We start from the raw sequence: 19,395 nt of genomic DNA, 5'->3' as shown, positions 1-19,395 counted from the left end.
AGAATGTTTTCACATGATCCTATCTGAAATGAGTGTTTTGTTTTGCAGAATCGTATGTACTGAAAAAAATCAACAAGAATCGAATATCCAAAGCAATCTACTTGATGCAGAAAGCTCTGATATTATTTGAGAAAGATCCCCTCCAAGATCACAAGTTGCTGGAGGTGAGACTGACGCATTCCATTTCTCCCAACCCAAGTTTCTCATGCAACTTCATATTAGTGTGGTCAAGTCAACTGGCATTTATTAGGCACCTACTGTGTGCCAGACATTGTGCTAAGTGCTGGGGATACAAAGAAAGGCAAAAACAAAGCAAAATAAACCCAACCAATATCCAGCAGCAATTACAAAAACAAAACAAAAAAATAGCTCCTGCCCTTGAGGAACTCACAGTCTAATGGAAGAGACAAATTGCAAATAGCTATGTGCAAAGAAGACTTATACAGTATAAATTTGGAATGGTCTCAGAAGGAAGACACTAAGGGTAGGGAGTTCTGGGGTGGCTTCTTGCAGAAGGTAGGATTTTAGCTGAGGCTTAAAGGAAGTCACAAGATAGAGGTGAAGAAGGGAGAGTTCCAGTTATGGCGAACAATCAATAAAAATGTCTGTAGTTGGGAGGTAGAGGGTCATGGGTGAGACACAGGAAGACACTTGTGTCCCTGGATTGAAGAGTGAATGGAGGTGGTAGAAAGAAAGATGAAGAATGGAAAGGTAGAAAGGGGCCAATTTATGAAAATGATTTCCTTATCCAGTTGAATTAAATTAAACAAATATCAGTCAGGTGCCTACTCTGTGCAAGAGATACAGAAAGAGATACAAAAATAATATGTACTCAGTGCTGTGAGACTTTGAAGGAAGGGGAGATCCTCTCTGATAGGTGATCAAGGAAGCTGCAATGGAGGAGGTGGCATCTGAGTTGGACCTTGAAGGATAATTAGGATGTCAGTGGGTTGAAATGATGAGTGAATGTGTCATAAGTATTGGAAAAAGGATGGTGAAATACATTGGGAAAAGTAAACAGCCTAGTTTGCCTGGAGTGTAAGAGTATGCTAAGGAGAGTATAAGATTGGAAAGGTAGATTGGATCCCCTTTGTGGAAGGCTTTGAATGCCAATCCCTCTGGAAATTGTAGGATTTAGATAATACACCCACTGCTAGAGTGTGGTTTTGAGAGACCATATTCATTGTATATGAGACCATTTTCATTATATATGTTAAATACCTTTACAAAAGGAAGAAGAGGGGGAGGGGAACCCACCTGTGCCTATAATTACCCTCGAGACCCTGTGTGACCTCTAGAAAATCAGCAAACTTCTAGTAATTTTGTACACCTATTTGGTAGGGGGTTGTCAGGTAGAAACTTTTTTCATGACCAAAACAAACAAACAAACAAACAAACAAAACCCAAAACCCAGAGAGGGAAGTATTTGACAAATGGAATGGAGCATTTCCATTGTGCAGGGAGAGCGCTGTCCAGGGTTCTATTCTCTCACCACAGTTCTGTAAAAGAAAAGTGACCTTTAGGTGAGGAATGCTCTCCTCCGTTACTATTTCCCCCAAGTGGTGGGTACTATGAATGCCAATAGCTAATTCTTTCTTCCAGCTCAGTATCTTGGGGGATTCATTTTCCCTAAGGAAACACATTGAGGCTTTTGCAAATGAATTTACTGAGAAAGTGGGATTTGCTTTGTAGAGACTCTTCGTTCTATGTGGCAAGTATTTGAAGGATACTTTGTGTAAATTTCCCTTGCCCCATGGCACAGATGTTATAAATATGAATTAAATATGGATCGTGTACATATTAGACATTTTAATAAGGGATCTAAGGAGGTTCCTGAGAGCAAGTTGGATGTTTGAATGCTTGACACATAGTAAGCACTTAATAAATACTTGCTGATTGACTTGTTGACAAAATGAACATATAAAGAATACTTGAGAATTTTTTTAATTTTAGTGACAGTTTTCTAATATTGAATCAATATATTGGGTGACTGGAAGTATGATTGACCCCTTGACAGTGATAAGGAAGTTCAGAAAAAGAGAGGGTAGTTTTGTGGAAAGGTAGTATTGAGTTTGAGGATGTGTTGAGTTTGAGATGTCTACATGATATTCTTGGTTATTGTAATTATATGATTTTCAGTTTTGTTATTCTGTTCTTTCCATTTACATTATTGTTGTTACTGTGTGTATTATTTTCCTGGTTCTCTATATTTCTCTCTGAATCACTTCATAAAAGTCTTCCTAAGTTTCTCTAAACCCTTCATATTAATTATATCTTATGGTGTATTACATTCACGTACCCCAGTTTGTTTTCTCCCAGTTAATGGTCATTTACTTTGTTTTCAGTTCTTTTCTACCACAAGAGGGCCCTGTAACTGTTTTGGTGTGTATGGTAACTCATTCTTTTGGTCTTTAACCTCTTTGCAGTTTATAGGCTGGGCAGTAGGATGTCTGGGACAAAGGATGGGACCTTTAGTAAATACTTAATTCAATTGATTCAATTAATTTAATTAATTGAATTGTCTGTAATTTCATTAGTGTGGTGTATTCTCTCTATGGACACAAATCATAACCTCTCCATAATTTAGTAGGTGGACTTAAGTGTAAAATCTATAAATGATTATTAATATTAACATGTAAATGGTCAAGAAAGTGCCAGTCTGCATTTTTAAAGGGAGCACTGCACAGTTGTGAAATTAAGTTTGCTCCAAGAAAAAAAAGGTATTAGTTTTATAATCTCGACTCTATTATTTAAGCAAAATTTGAAAATATAGCTCTATGATTTAAATAGACTGGAGAGGAATTGAAAAAAAAATCAAATTGATATTAAGAATGGTATGGAAAAATGTTTCTTAAGTGCTTGCTGTGTATAGAGAGACTGGTCGAAAAGCAAGACCGCTCCTGGTCTCCAGGAGCTCACATGCTGATGCGAAAGATTACATGCAGAGGAGGGTTCAGCTGCCGGGCAAATTTAAGAGGATATAAAATATAGGAAAGTAATCACCTTTGGCTTTCTGGAAACCTTGTATTATGTTTTTAAAACATATGCTAGGAGCCATTGTCAAGAGGTTCAGATATTTCCTAAAAAGCTTTTGTATTTTGACTGAATCAATGTTTTGCAAAAGCCTTTGTGGTAGGCAGCACTAACACTTCTTTTCATCCCCCACAGGCCCCTCTCCCAGTGGCTGTGGATCACCTCTCCCTAATCCTTTCTCTTCCATTTACAAAATATCTTAAGAACCTAGAAGGAAATGGTTGATTTGGCTGCAGTCTTTGAAGCATTTGCTTCTTCTTTTTTTTTTTTTTAACGATTGTTTCCTGTTGAAACAAATGTTTTTTCTTTGAAAGTGAACATTTTTGCACTGAAAACTCATGTATTATGCAAAGGACACATGCCAGGGAAGATGTTGCCTTGTGATTTCTGATAGTTCTCTCTGGGTCTCTGAATTTCTTCTCACCACCCATCTTTAGACTTCAGTCCTCAGGTGGCATAATGGACAGAGCACCAGGCCTGGAGTCAGGAAGACTCAACTTCCTGAGTTCAAATGTGGCTTCAGATACTTACTAGCTATGTGACCCTCAGCAAGTCACTTAACCCTGTTTGCCTCAGTTTCCTCATCTGTAACATGAGTTGAAGGATGTAACATTTAAAAAGGTTCAAGAGACATATAATTTCTGGGTAATTTAATTATTTTATTAATAATGCCAGCATATTTATTAATAAAAGGATGGTGATTTGGCCATCTCTCTCTTAGACCAAAGACAGTCATGGCGGGCAGGGCTTATCTGCTCATTGGAAGAAGGGTGTTCCCAAGGGTAGCAATTAACTCTCATTGGTTAATAATTAATGAGAGAATGAATATTACAATGAGGGGCTGGACCTGAACTTTGATTATGTCATTTACTTTTTAAGTTACCTAAGACCTCGGACAATCTATTCAAAGAATTTATCCCCTACAATCCTGAGAAGAAGGGAGTTTCACCTTAGATTAGAAGTCTGATATAGTTGGGTGGAGTAGCAATACCCAGAATAAGGAGAATATCAATCCTATCTTCTATCAGCCCTGTCCTTGAGAGCTTGAACAAGGAAATAGGACAGGGAAAAAAACTGGGGTCTCCTGAATTTTAATAATTGGTTAATATGAGAGAGAAATAATCATTTCACTCAAGGAAAAGGCAAACTACTCCAGTATCTTTGTCAAGAAAACTCCAAATAGGGTCATGAAGAGTCAGACACTTCTGAAAAATGACTGAACAACAACAACCAGACGGAGAAAGGAGGATGATGCTACTTTACCCCTCTTTTTTTTGTGTGAGGCAGTTGGGGTTAAGTGACTTGCCCAGAGTCACACAGCTAGTAATTATCAAGTGATCAAGTGTCTGAGGCTGGATTTGAACTCAGGTTTTTCCTGACTCCGGAGCCGTTGCTCTATCCACTGTGCCACCTAGCTATCCCTACTTTCTCTTTCTTTATACCATCTATACTCCTCTCCTCATCCCCAAGAATTACTCCCTAATTGTTTGAAAAAAATATAGTGATTTGCCTTCGGTGATTTTTCCAAGATCACAGTGACTTAGTGGCAAAGCTAAAACCCAGATCTTCTTATTCCCAATCCAATACTGTTTCTATATATCACTCTGAACTTAGAAAAGTCATTTGACCTGGCTAGGCTTCAATTTTCTCATCCTTAGTATGGATGAGAAAAGATTGATCTAGATGACCTTTAAGGTCCCTTCCAGCTTGGAAATTCCATTATTCAGTGATGCTAATAAACTTCAGTCAAGAAAATGAACTTCATGAAGGCAAATCATCAGTGAGATATTTATTTCCTTGTTGTATTTGTTGTTATTTATCATTATAAAATTAGGTTTTTTTTTTTTTTTTGCAAATAATCCTCTCTCTTTTAGGGAGATCATGTTCCTCTTAGGTTAATATGGCATTTTTGTGAACTATTTTTTCTTTCTTTTCACTGTGGGAAGAACTGTATCTGTAGTGGAGAAAGGCGTAGTATCAACCTTCAGATGACCCAGGATCTGGTCCCTCTTGTGATACTAACTTGCTCTGTGATATTGGGCAATTTACTTCCTATCTCTGAATCTCAGTTTTTGTACCTATAAAATGAGGAAGCATATCAATACAATATAATAAACTTAAAATTTCACAGCTGGTACATACCTTAGAGAACAAGAGATCATAATTTTTGTGTGCTATCTTCTCCCAATTAGATTATAAACTCTTTGAGGGGAGGGACTGTTTTTTTTTTCTCATTTGTATCCCCAGCACTTAGCACAGTGTCTGGAACATAGTAGGCACTTAATAAATGGAGACTCAGAGGAAGGAAAGCAACTTACCCAAGGTCACACAGCTAGGAAGTAACTTTGCTCCGTTACTCTTTGGAGCACCAATATACAGTCTGTTGCTCAAGAAATATCAGCTAGGGAGTCAAAATGGCAGATTAGAGGCAGCCACCCAGCTGAACTTTCCCAGAGTTCCCCTCTAAAGAACTTTAAAATAATGCCTCAAATTGAATTTTGGAGCAAGAGAGCCAACAAAGGGTTGGGGTCAGACATTTTTTCTAGTGTAATGAAATTTAGCAGGTCCACAGGAGAGGTCTGTGACACCAGGAGGGGGGCCTGTCCAGAGCCCCCCTATATGGCCATGGCAGTAGTGGCCATAGTAGGAGCAGCAGCTTCAAGAGCTGTCAGCCTAGAGTTGGTAAGGGGATCAGACATCTGGTCAGAAAGAGATTACAGGGGGATGCTTTTCTGCCACTGGGTACAGCTGGCACTGACTGGCAACTCTACTGCCAATATGCAGTTCTGAGTTGCAGTTCTAGGGCAGAGAGGAGTGCTGGTGGTTGGTTGCAAGGAATCAGGGGCCCCAGTTATAGTTCTGAGGAAAAGAGGAGCACTTGTGGCTATAAGGGACCATGGGCCCCTCCTGGGTAAAGACCAGAGCACAGACCAAGAGAGCAGTGACCATACCTCTTGGTCAGCATTGAAAACTTGTAGACCTCCAAAATTAGCTTTGAAAACAACATCATGAAAAAGCCTAAAGCTTGGGACAGTGCCTCCCCATTCCAAGATGAGCAGAACCCAACTTTAACATGAAGTCCAGAGTCAAGAAATAGGCTGGAAAAATAGGCAAACAACAACACAACAGAGAATTTGACCATAAAAACCTACCACAGTGGCAGGGAACACCAAAACATAAAACCAGAGGAGGACAACAATGTGGAAACTGCTACCAAAAAACCTCAAAGAAAAATGCTAATTGGACCCAAACCCTAGAAGAATTCCTGGAAGAGTTAAAGAAAGAGCTAAGAATGGTAGAGGAAAAATTGGGAAAAGAAATGAGAATGATGCAAGAAAATTATGAAAAGAGAATTAACAGCTTGATAAAAGAGATGCAAAAAATACTACAAGGGACAACACCTTAAAAAGCAGAATTGGCCAAATGGAAAAAGAGATACAAAATCTCACTGAAGAAAATAATTCCTTAAAAATTAGAATTGGGCAAGTGGAAGCTAATGACTGCATGAGACATCAAGAAACAATAAAACAAAATCAAACAATGAAAAAATAGAAGGAAATGTGAAACAGCTCATTGGGAAAATAAATGACCTAGAGAATAAGTTGAGGAGAGATAATTTAAGAATTATTGAACTACCTGAAAGCCATGATCAAAGAAAGAGCCTAGAAATCATATTTCAAGAAACTATAAAGGAAAACTGCCTTGATATCTTAGATCCAGATGCTAAAATAAAAATTGAAAATATCCACTGATCACCTTCTGAAAGAAATTCCAAAATATAAACTCCCAGGAATATTATAGCCAAATTCCAGACAAAGATCAAAGAGAAAATATTTCAAGCAGCCAGAAAAAAAAACCAATTCAAATATCACAGAGCCACAGTCAGAATCACATAAGATTTAGCAGCTTCCACATTAAAGGAGAAGAGGGCTTGGAATATGATATTCTAGAAGGCAAAGGAACTAGGATTATAACCAAGAATAACTTACACAGCAAAACAGTGTAATCCTTCAGGAGAAAAATGTGTATTTAATTAAATAGAGGACTTTCAAGCATTATTGATAAAAAGATTAGGGCTGAATAGAAAATTTAACATTCAAACACAAGACTCAAGAGGAACATAAAAAGGTAAACAGGAAAGAGTAATTATAAGGGACTCAATAAATGTAAAATATTCACATTCCTTTATGGGAAGATGATACATGTAACTTCTAAGAACTTTATCATTAACTTTATCAAAGGAGTTTACATAGACAGAGGGCATGAGTGTGAGTCGATTATGTTGGAATGATATCCAAAAAAAAAAAATGAAGGGGTAAGAAAGAGAAATGCACTTGGAGGAGGGGGAAGGGAGAAGTAGAATGGGAAATTTTTATCACTTAAGAATTAATAATAATAATAATAATAATAACTGTGAATTTGAATGGGATGAACTCACCCACAAAATGGAAGCAGATAGCAGAGTGGATTAGAAACCAGAATTCAATGATAACTTATTTACAACAGACACATTTGAAACAGATGGACATACACAGAGTTAAAATAAAGCACTGGAGCAGAATCTAGTATGCTTCAGCCGAAATAAAAAAGGCAGGGGTAACAATCATGATCTCAGACAAAGCAAAAGCAAAAATAGCCCTAATTAAAAGAGATAATCAGGGAAATTATGCTAAAAAGTGACACAAACAATGAAGTAATATTAAAAAAATTATGACAAATTTATTGGATAAAGTCCTCATTTCTCAAATATATATTGAGTATAGAACTGAGTCAACTTTATAAAAATTAGAACCATTTCTCAATTGATAAATGGTCAAAGGATATAATCAGTAGTTTTCAGAAGAAGAAATAAAAGTCATATGAATATAGTTATATGAAAAAATACTCTAAATCACCATTGATTAGGGAAATACCACCTCATATCTATCAGAAATGACAAATGATGGAGGACATAAAAGAAAGTGGGCACATTAATGAACTGCTGGAAGAGCAGTGAACTGGCCCAACTATTCTGGAGGATAATTTGGAACTAGCCCAAATAAAAAATTTTTTTTTTGGACACAGCAATACCACTACTAGGTTTGTATCCTAGAGAGATCAAAGAAAAAAGAAAAAGACCTATATGTATGAAAATATTTACTTAGTTTTTGCTTTTGCTAGTTTAGGTAGGTATCCACCATATTTGTGACATATAAGGAATTTGGTAGGACTTTTTTTTTTATTTGCATATTTTCCCAAATAGTTTATGTAGTATTGGAATTAAATGTTTTTTAAGTGTTTAGTAGAATTCATTTCTGACTCTATCTGTTCCTGGGGACTTTTTCTTTGAGAGCTCATTGATGGCATGTTCAATATATTTTTCTGAGATGAGGTTATTTAAGTATTCTATTTCCTCTTCTGTTAATCTGGGCAATTTATATCTTTGTAAATCCATTTCACTTAAATTGTCAGATTTATTGGCATATAACTGGGCAAAATAGCTCCTAATAATTGCTTTAATTTTCTCTTCATTGGTTTTAACTCACCTTTTTCATTTTTGATACTGGTAATTTGGTTTTATTCTTTTTTTTAAAATCAAATTAACCAGTGGTTTATCTATTTTATTGTTTTTTTCGTAAAACCAGATCTTTAATTTATTAGTTCAATGATTTTCTTTCCATTTTATCAATCTCTCCTTTGATTTTCAGGATTTCCAATTTGATGTTTAATTGGGGATTTGTAATTTGTTCTTTTTCTAATTTTTTTCTAGTTGCATTCCCAACTCATTGATTTGTTCTTTCTCTATTTTATTAATGTAAACATCTAGAGATAAAAATTTCTCCTAAGTACTGCTTTGACTGCATCCCATAAATTTTGTCTCATTGTTGTCATTCTCTTTAATGAAATTATTGTTTCTATGATTTTTCTTTGACCCATTCATTCTTTAGGATTAGACTAATTTAGTTTCCAATTAATTTTTAATCTATCTCTTCACAGCCCTTTATTGATGTAATTTTTATTGCATTGTGATCTGAAAAAGATGCATTTAATATTTCTAGAACTTTTTTTGCATTTAGTTGTGAGGTTTTTATGCCCTAATATGTGGTCAATTTTGTGTAGGTGCCATGTACTGCTGTGAAAAAGGTATATCCTTTGTACTTCCATTAAAATTTTTTTAGAGGTCTATCATATCTAACTTTTGTAAAATTCTATTCATCCCCCTAACTCTTCTTATTTTTTTTTTTGTTAGATTTATCTAGTTCTGAGAGGGTAAAGTTGCAGTTTCCCCACTAACATAGTTTTTACTATTTCCTCCTGTAACATATTTAACTTTTTCTTTAAGAATTTGGATGCTATACCATTTGGTGCATATATGTTTAGCATTGATATTACTTCATTGTCTATAGTACCTTTTAGCAAGATGTACTTTCCTTGCTTATCTCTTTTAATTAGGGCTATTTTTGCTTTTGCTTTGTCTGAGATCATAATTGTTACCCCTGCTTTTTTTTTTTTACATCAACTGAAGCATAACAGATTCTACTCAAGCCCCTTACCTTTACTCTGTGTGTGTCTCTGCTCCAAGTGTGTTTCTTGTAAACAACATATTTTAGGATTCTAGTTTTTCATCCACTCTGCTCTCCACTTCTGTTTTATGAATGAGTTTATCCCATTCACATTCACAGTTATGATTCCTAATTGTATATTTCCCTCCATCTTATTTTCCCATTTATCTCTCTCTCTCTCTCTCTTGCTCTCTTTTTCTCTCTCTCTTCCTCCTCCTCCTCCTCCTGTTTTACCGTATTTCTCCTCCTCACAAATATTTTGCTTCTGACCACTACATCCCCCAATTCACCCTCCCTGATATCAGCCCTCCCCCTTCTCTTACCTTCTTTCCCTTCTACTTCCCTGCAGAGTAATATAGGTTTCTATACCTAACTGAGTATGTATGTTATTCACTCTTTCAGCCAATCCCACATACAAAAAAGCAGGGATCACCCAGTTTTTAAAAGTGTGTGGCATATACAATAAATATACAAACAAATATATATATATACATAATATATACCATATATACAATAAATATACAAATAAAAATTGTATAAGAATAGAATTTATAAAAAATATAAATATAAGACACTATAAAAATAAATGCAAAGAATTAGGTAAAGGCAGTTAGAGTTTTAAGACCTATGATTCATGCATCATAGGGAGCATGTTGCCACAAATACAAGAATATTATATGTGTTAGATCATTTATGGTGCTGCTTGGTTGTCACTCTTAACTTTTTTGAGAAGCAGCCAATGATTTCTCTAGTATTTATTATTAAGGTTACATGTTTCACCATAGGTCAAAGACCATCTCCCACATAAGAAAGGAGACTATATCTAAATGAGACCCAATACACTAATATTCATATTTCTTTTTTTTATACCTCAATACAGGAAGCATTGTCCTTAATTAAGAAGACTGAATCAGAGCAAAGTGCCCTGTACTCATATCAGAAGGATGCAGAGGATGGTAAACTACTCTGTGGCAAAGTTCCTTTTCCTCCCATACTGATTTCTAGAACTCATTGTTCGGTGACATTTAAACCTGCTCCATTTGTTTGCGGGAAAAAGGTAATTCTTTCACCGTAAATTTATAGTACGGTACGGATGAGAGAACTATCAGTGACTGTAATGAAGGTTATTTCAGCGGTATTTATTTGATTGTTCTCGGGATAGTCTTGAATATATCTGAAAATATCCCACTTTCTCTTTTTTTTTAGTCACATTGAGTAGGCACAACATTTTTATCCTATATCTTGTTTTCTTTATAATACTAATTTTTTCCCATGGTATTTAGGGTTGCTGCTTTCCTGACTGACCAGACCCAGAAATATGGGGGGCATTTGAGGAATAGATAAAGTTAGGTCCCCACATAACTATGACATATCCTTTGTTAAATATGTGAACACACAGGCTTATGAAAGTTTGTGGAGGGGAGCTGTGGATCCAGTCTTTTGGTGAAGGTTGCCCATGGCTCAAAAAGTGAACAGCCATCATTGTGGCATCAGGCAATGCATGGCTGTCCAGTTCCCAAAGTTTTTCCAACAAACAAAAATTTGTTGATTCTAGAGAATATCAACTCCAACTGTTTTGACTCAAACCCAGATCTTCCTGGGTTCCAGGCCATTCTGCCTCTTTCCAGGTTTTGCTGAATACAAATATTTGAGATACTCAAGATTTGGGCTACTCACTTCTAAATGAGATGTTGGGTTATGTTTATATGATACTAAACATCTGGTTCAAAACTGAAAATACAATTCCTCTTTAATATTGTACAATAAAAGGGCAGAACAATTTACCTGATAGCGCAGCACAAGGCACTGTAGATTTATTTGCATGTAGTTTGACTTTTCCCTTAGTTCTCAGGTTCTGACTCGTTACTTCTATATTGCCCCATTCCCTTCTCTCTCAGCAGATGATTTTGCTTTCTAATTTACTGAGAAAAACGTCTTTAGGTGATAAGGCTCCTCATTTTTTCTGTTTTATATCTTAAAACCTCTCCAAATCACCAGCCTTCTCCTCTGATTGGATGATGAGGTGGTCATTCTTGCTGAGACCAATATTTCTCCTTATGCTCTGAATTCTATCCTTTCCTGCCATTTTCATCAGTTTTCCCCATTGATTGTTCTCCCCTTTCTCCTAACTTTCTCTCTCTTCATCTACTTCTTGGTTCCTTACCCTTCCCCTACTCCACAAATGTATTTGATATTTCAGCCAAATTGGACTTGGACCCAACATGCCCTCTCTTCTGCATCCATTCCTTTGCACATGGTGTCCACCATGGTTGGTAAATGCTCCTTTCTTAGCTCTGCCTTTTCAACTTCCTTATTTTCTTTTGAGGCTCAGCTCATGTACCACTTCTTCTGTGAAACCTTCTCACTGGGGTGGTAATAGTATTCTGTGCCTCTCTGAATATTCCTAGAGATCTCTGGATTTCTTCTTTCACCCCGGCACTCCCTACTTTGTCTTGTAATTATCTACGTGTTTATCACATTGTCCCCAGTGGAAAGTAAGGCTCTTAAAAGCCAAGGGTCTTTTCTTTTGTTTTGTTGCATTACTATCACCTTAGATATAGTAGACTCTTGACAAATAAATGTTGGTTGAATTGAATTGAAATGAATGTGTTTAATAATAATGGGGCTCAACTATAGTTTGAAATACTATATATTTTGAATATACTGAATTTTGAATACTGTATCCAGGAAATTGGCTTATTTTTAAAGTTTTCATTTATATGTTTATGTTGGATCTGTTTAATTTTAGTCATTTCATTGTGATAGGCAGCATAGCATAATTATTCAATCAACAAGCATTTATTAAGCTCCACTATGTGCTAGCTACTAGGCTAGGTGCTGGGTTTATCAAGACAGAAATGACAAAGGCCCTATTCAAAGTGCTTGAGTTTCCTCGGAGGGGAAGGGTGGGAGAAAACACTGGATTAGGCTTTGAAGATCTCCAACATTTTACTGGTGGTATGACTTTGGAATGGTCACAGCCTCACTGAGCCTCAGTCACCACATCTTTAAAACAAAGAAGTTAAAGTAGTTGATGCCTAACGTCACTCAAATCTCTTTAAATCCTAGCTTTCTAATCTGTGCAGAATGGGTAACAATCTTTACCTTCACCTCTGCCTTATAGATTGTGAAAGTGCATGTAAATGTGAGTCATTATGTATCATTATATTTTAGCTTCAGGATACTTGGAAAGCAGAGAACGTAAGTCTCTAATGTTTAACCTTTACTTTTGAGAACTAGCATCTAATACTTTATTTTATGTCCACCAATGCTACATAAAATATTATAAAAATGCCACAGAAAATATTAGTCTTTGGCTACAGCACTAGGTGGTGCTATGTGTTTACTTAAGTAGAGGATTTTCATAATTTAAGAATTCAGCCACTGGAAAAAATCTTACCAAAATGTCTTTTTAAGGCACTTTATTTTTCAAAATAAAAAATTTTAGGGAATTAAAATTTCTAGAATTATCTATGGGAATTAATACTTCTTGGTTTTTTTTTAAAGGTGACATGGCATTTAAAAATTCTCCAAATACACTGATTATATGCTATTTTTATAGTTAGAACTACTTTGTGTTATTTTCAATAGACTTTATTTAAATAAATAGGCTTTATTTAAATAAAACTTGAAAATTTGTTTTTCAAAGACTTTAATTCTAAAATTCTGGATTTTAGCTTTTTAAAAATTTAAACTTTGGGCAATAATGACCTAACCTGTTAATGATACCAACCTTTAAGTTTTCTGTATGAAAACTGGGGAACTGAGTTTCAAAAATCTCATTTTTCCACACACTATATCCCAGCTCTTTTAATCAGTCTTCTGCCCCTAGAGACCTTGTGTCTTTTCATCTAGGCTTCAGGTGTTGCCATTGGGACTGTTTAAGATGTGCTGGAGATGAGGGTGGATTGGAGAGGAGATGCAGACACAAATGCCAGATCACTGCTCAACCTTCTCAGACATCACCAATCACCATGTTTTCCCTCTGTCTGCCTTTCCCTGGGTCCCTTTCATCTACTGCCTAATAGGAGGTGGGGGAGAAATGGGAAATTAGGCATAGTGATACCTAAGGACAAGGTGGCTTATAAGACTATTCCTCAGGTCTCATATTTTAACACTACTATGTTAGATAACACATTTGATTTCAGATAAAACCTGTCCCCCTTGTTGACATCTTGGTAGAGGTATTAACATTTAAATGTCAAGGTAGAGCTTAAATAACCTCTTAGAAAACCAGAACCTAGTTGAGTCATAGTAGCAGGCTAGCACTAAATCTGTTATTTTGCCTAAGAATTAATTGAGATATTTTGTAAATTGTTTGTCTTTTACTGTTATAAACTTAAAATTCATTGAGAAATTTGATGACATGCTTATTCAGAAAGTAATTCCTTCTTGATGCAATGAGATGTGACAAGCTAAATACCTTTTTTAGATTGCACATGATGAGGCTGTCTTTTTCTTCTGAAAGGTCGATTGGTACACCATTTTGGGATGTCAGATGGGAACAGGTATTGGAAAAGTAAGGTTGAACAGCCATTGTCTTTCAAACTCTGGACAACCAGTAAGTCAAAGTCACCACTTGTCAATGGCATATATTTTTCCTAAAATTGCCTAATTAGTACAGATTATTTTGTTTTTCTTAAATAAGAATGATGTTTACTGTTTGCTTCAGGGAATCTGTTGAATTGTGACTTGAAATATAACTAATCACAGGGGCAGCTAGGTGGTGCAGTGGATAGAGCTCCGGCCTTGGAGTCAGGAGGACCTGAGGTCAAATGTGAACTTAGACACATGACACTTACTAGCTGTGTGATCCTGGGCAAGTCACTTAACCCTGATTGTCTCACCAAAAGGCAAAAAAAAAAAAAAAAAAGAAATATTACTAATCTCCCATTGCTCAGGGTGTCCCCAAAATCATAGTTTTAAACTATTAAAGGCCAAAACTGCATTAAATTTTTGAGACACCCTGTATTTTACTGGGGATAAAAAATGTGAGTTTTTTTGAGGGGTAATTTATTGAATTACTTTTTTAAAATAATGTGGATGTTATCTTAATGCAACTAAGTAATCTGATATGTTATTTGTTAATAGGTGCCTGCTAATGATAAAACCCTTTTAGAAGTTGTTGGTTTAGAGCCCAATGAAAAATACATATTTGCAGTTGCTGCTTATGGCTCTGATGGAGAACTTATTGGGGAGGCAATTGGAGAGACGTCAAAGCCAGTTCTGGTTTACACGCCGCTTTCTACAGTTACTACTCGTTTATATCTGACGGAGGTAGGACAGGTTTTAAGCTGTGAAACATTGTCTGTCTGTCTGTCTCTCTCTCCCCATTCCAGTTGTTCTTTTTCTTAATATTTTAGTTTCTGATTAAAAAAAAAACACAGCAGATAACCAAAATAGTCAATAGTTGGTAAATATTTATTGAACACCTACTATGTACCAGACACTCTGCTAAGCACTAGGGAAACAAGTATGGGGGAAAAAAAGATAGTCCCTGCCCCCAAAGAACTTACAATCTAATGGGGGAAGATAATACATAAAAGGAAACCGAAAACGGGCAGGGAGGAAGAAGGTACCTGTTGTGGGTCCAGGATAGAGAAGTGAGATAAGTCCCAGAGGAGTGTAGCCAGGTGAGAAATGAGATGTCTGAGCTAAGCTCTGTTCTTAAATGGAGGTCTGCAGTTCATGGCCCCATCCTCCAGTAAGAAACACAGAGGACAGTGATAAGGTTGAGTACCAAGGCTGAGGAGATCTTACAGGATGAGATTATCCCAATGATAAGCTTCCTAGGGCATGATGGGGAAGACAGTCAGAGAAATCTCAAGATCAGTGCAGCCAGGGTGAGAAATAAGGAGATAACAGACTGCAAAACTAGGAATCTACTAAGAATTCACCATGATACAAATAGAAAATGAATAAAAACTAAACCCATCCAAATAATTTTAAGGTTCCCTCTTTTCATAGGGAGTAGAACTAGGGACTGAATCCATAATTTCATGGGTAGAAGGTACTCCCATAAGAGGACAATTCCTTTTTATCAATACCCTCTCTGCAACTTAAGAGTCTTAGCTGTCAAGGGCAATGAGAGATTCGGTGACTTGCTTAAGGTCACACGGTCAGTATGAGTCAGAGGTGAACAATTCCTTATATGAATGATTCAAATCTTCCCTTTTCTAAATTGTAAATTTTTCTTACTTTGTGTTTTAGATGGGCAAATTTCAAAAGCTTTAGGTTTAGAGCAAGACATAAAAGCATGTAAATTCCTCTTTTTTCCCCTACAAATGAATTTTCTATAAAGCCCAACTCTGAAGCTTCATTGTGACACAGAGACAATTGCAGTTTCTTGAAGGCTTTGTGAGCTTGTCAGGTCCTACCACTTTGGAAAGTAGATATGGCCAGAGACAGACTTGTTTGAAGCTGGCTCAATCTGTCAGGATTCATGCCTAGAGAGATGACCACAGGAAAATGACTTTTTTTTTTTAGTGTATAGTAACTCATGGTTGTGATTTCTGGCAATGGGAAAGCTAGCCATCCCAATGAAATCAAAACTCTTCTGCTGTCTTGCCATATTCAGATTGAAGATAAATATTGTTTTAGGCTTCTGCTTACTTGGTTTTAATCAGGTAATTTCCATCTCAGGCAATATCTTATCTTTTGCAGCTTGTGCCAAGGCTGTTCATACTTTTTAATAGCATTCATAGAATATTGAAGAAAGTAGTCTGATTCTTCAGTTTTCTTCTTTCTTTTTAAAAATCAAATTATCCAGTGGTTAATTTTAGTTTTCATAAAACTAGTTTTTAGTTTTATTCAATGGAGTTTTTACTTTCAATTTTATTGATCTCTCCTTTGATTTTCAGGATTTCTTTTTTGTGTTTAAATGGAGATTTTTAATTTGTTGTTTTTCTATTTTTTTTAGTTGCAAGTTGTCATTATCAGTAATGAAATTATTGATTGTTTCTATGATTTGTTCTTTGAAACACACCCTTTTTTTTGCTAAATATCAATTTTTATAGTACCATAAGTAGTGTTTGTGACAGACATGTATTATTAGAAAGTTTCAAGTTACTTAAACAGGAGAGTGGAGAACATGAAGCCAGGCCTAAGCTACTGTACTTGTGGCCATATGTGACTTCTTTCTTACTTCTGGGCCATGGGCAAGTCACTCCAAACCTTTCTGAGACCCAGTTGCCTTGGGTTTTGTTTCTGCATCTATCATTGGCGAATGAAGATACCATCTTCAGGATGTTCAGTGTCATCCATTTCATACATATATGAGGCTGCTGTTGCAAGTGTGGTCACATCATTACTGAAAGCAAGTGATGTTATGCTAGTGGGATACTGATGGAATTGGCACTATCGTTTCTTGTTGAATGGATCCTAAATATTAACAAATCCATCAGATCCACCTGTAGCTAATGTGTTGTGAATGTTGTGAAAGGAAATGGCATTGACAGGATAAATCTGCTCAATATTATTTTCTTTTAGTCTGTGACATTTGAATGCATATTTCTTCTTCTGTACCTCAGGACTTTGGTCCAAATATTCAACTACCACTCGGCCTTCAACACTGCTTGTTTGGAAATGCTCGTATGCAACGAGTCTGGTATTTCAGACTAAACTGTCTTCTCTGCTGCACATAGCCCATATTCCTCAAGTCCCATGCCAACACTCTCCTACCAGTTGTCCCCACAATTAATCTGTCTCCAGACACAGAGAGTGTGTAAACCTTTTCTGGTTGAGAAAATGTTCCTGTATTACAAGCAGTTCTGGAATCCCACAATTTAACTGTTTGATCTCAACTTCCAGTAACCATAACATTCACTTCTGGACAATATTCAACACATCTAATAGGTACATCATGGGTTCCAACAAGGTTTTCTTGATCAGCATTCCAATCGTATATTTTCAACTGGTGATCCAATCCCCCATTCCAAGCATGTGTTGGATCATAGAAAGCACAGTTGAGGATGGCGCCAGTGTGTTGGTATTTGAGATGCATGGCGTTGGCAGGGTTAGAGTCGGACCAAAGTGTCCCAGGAAGAGACCAGCAGGAACTGGGAGGTGTTGGAGCTGAACTTCACCAAGGAGAAGGTTCTGGAGGCTGGTTCAACTTGAACTCATTAGACCTGGTTATCTCATCATCTTCTCGCAGGCCACCATCCATTGCACCTTGATGCTTTCTTCCTTAGTGCTCCCTTTTTGAATCACATGTTTTTTAGGATTAGATTATTTAGTTTCTAATTAATTTTTAATCTATGCTTCAAAGGCCCTTTATTGAATGTAATTTTTATTGCATTATGGTTCAAAAAGGATGCATTTAACATATATAATAAATGCTTTTGGCATTTGTTTGTCAGGTTTTTATGCCTTAATACATGGTCAATTTTTGTAAAGGTTCCATAGACATCTAAGATTAGGTATTCTCCTTTCTATTTCCATTCAGTAGTCTTCTGAGTTCTAACATATCTAACTTTTCTAAAATTCTACTTATTAGTCTAATTCTTTAGCAGCAAACACTGACAGCATTACTATAAAGATAAAAATAGAATTAAATCAGTATGTAGAGATTCTGTGAAGAGGAATATCTAAAGAAGAAACTCTCTGCAATTAAGTGAATGTTACAAAGGATTGAGAGGTGAAAGGACCTTAGGGATTTTGCAGTCAACTTTCTAATTTTATTAATGAGGCAATTAAAGTCAAGAGAGTTCAAATGATGTACTTGAGGGCTATACAGACTTTGAACCCAGGTCCTCTGACTTCAGAACCCACTATGTCACACACTTTCTCTTCAGCTTGAAACTATATTGGATCTTGTTTTCTTAGTATTACATCTTAATTACTCTTTCCCACTTTCTTCCCCTTCCCCCAAATGTCTTCTAGGTATATGTATACTGATGACATCACTAACTAATATAAATCTGATCTCAAAGGGGGAAAAAGGAGGTTTGTGATTCTACCAGTACAAGATTTATTTGGTTTTCAGTCTGTTAATTATGTTGATGTGGAATATTATTCTTATTTCTTCATGTTTTCAGCTTGCTCTGTTCTAAAAATATTTTCCACCCAAGTTGAATAGCTCACAAATTAAAATTATGACATATTTGATACCAAATATCTGTCTTAAAATTGCAGAGATAGCTTTCCAGGGATTCTTTCAACACCAGTTCGGATTGGTTGACCAGTGATTTTCTTTGTTTGGGTATCATCTCTGCAATCTTTACACAGCCCTCTATTTGGTGGAAGAAAATTATTTGGTAGGAAACACAGTTTTTTTGGTTGTTGTTGTTGTTGTTTTTTTTTTTTTTTGGTCAAGACCAATTCTTCTGTAGGCAATGATTGCTCTCCTGGTCTTCTTTGCCTGATTCTTCAAAGGAAATTATCTCCTGCAGTCCAAGGTCTGCCAGGAAGTAAATTGATGTTAGATATTATTAGCACAGCACTGGGCTTGCAGTTGGAGATTATTTTTCTGCTTTGCACTAACAAATTGAGAACACCATAATTTGATAGGTGACTGGGTTCACTTTTTACTACTCTTTAGTAAACTGCTCCACATCGAAACCAAATTGAGGTCTTTTTGATTTAGCAATAGAAGGATACTTTAGAAGTTGCTACCATTTCTATTTCTTAGGATTGATCATTTCTCTGGTACTTGTTTGAAGGTAACATTAGTGTTTTAGTTTCCATTTTCAGTCACTCAGAGAGATCTATAGTCTCATTATTTGGTCATTCTCTCCAGTGGCACACATCACAACTTATTCATGACTGCCCAACTGTGTGACTCTTGTCTATGCCTTCCCCAAAGTTCACCCTAAAAAGG

The 19,395-nt window shown here is 36.2% G+C and overlaps 1 protein-coding gene and 1 pseudogene across 1 annotated transcript in view; one reads left to right on the top strand and one right to left on the bottom strand.

The window, feature by feature from the left end:
- Window positions 1-19,395, top strand: part of CFAP54 (cilia and flagella associated protein 54) — a 289,571-nt gene that overhangs the window by 72,846 nt on the left and 197,330 nt on the right. The window contains exons 20-23 of the mRNA XM_027855802.1: window positions 49-164; window positions 10,456-10,632; window positions 14,044-14,136; window positions 14,667-14,852. Coding sequence (XP_027711603.1) covers window positions 49-164; window positions 10,456-10,632; window positions 14,044-14,136; window positions 14,667-14,852 — 572 coding nt within the window. The remainder of the gene's footprint in view (window positions 1-48; window positions 165-10,455; window positions 10,633-14,043; window positions 14,137-14,666; window positions 14,853-19,395) is intronic.
- LOC114038517 lies at window positions 16,738-17,742 on the bottom strand (annotated as a pseudogene).

The sequence above is a fragment of the Vombatus ursinus genome, unplaced genomic scaffold (assembly GCF_900497805.2).
Source record: "Vombatus ursinus unplaced genomic scaffold, bare-nosed wombat genome assembly UNPS02011334.1, whole genome shotgun sequence".
NCBI classification, from domain to species: domain Eukaryota; kingdom Metazoa; phylum Chordata; class Mammalia; order Diprotodontia; family Vombatidae; genus Vombatus; species Vombatus ursinus.
Note: the sequence above shows the minus strand (reverse complement) of the source record. Positions and strands in the feature narration are given on the sequence as shown.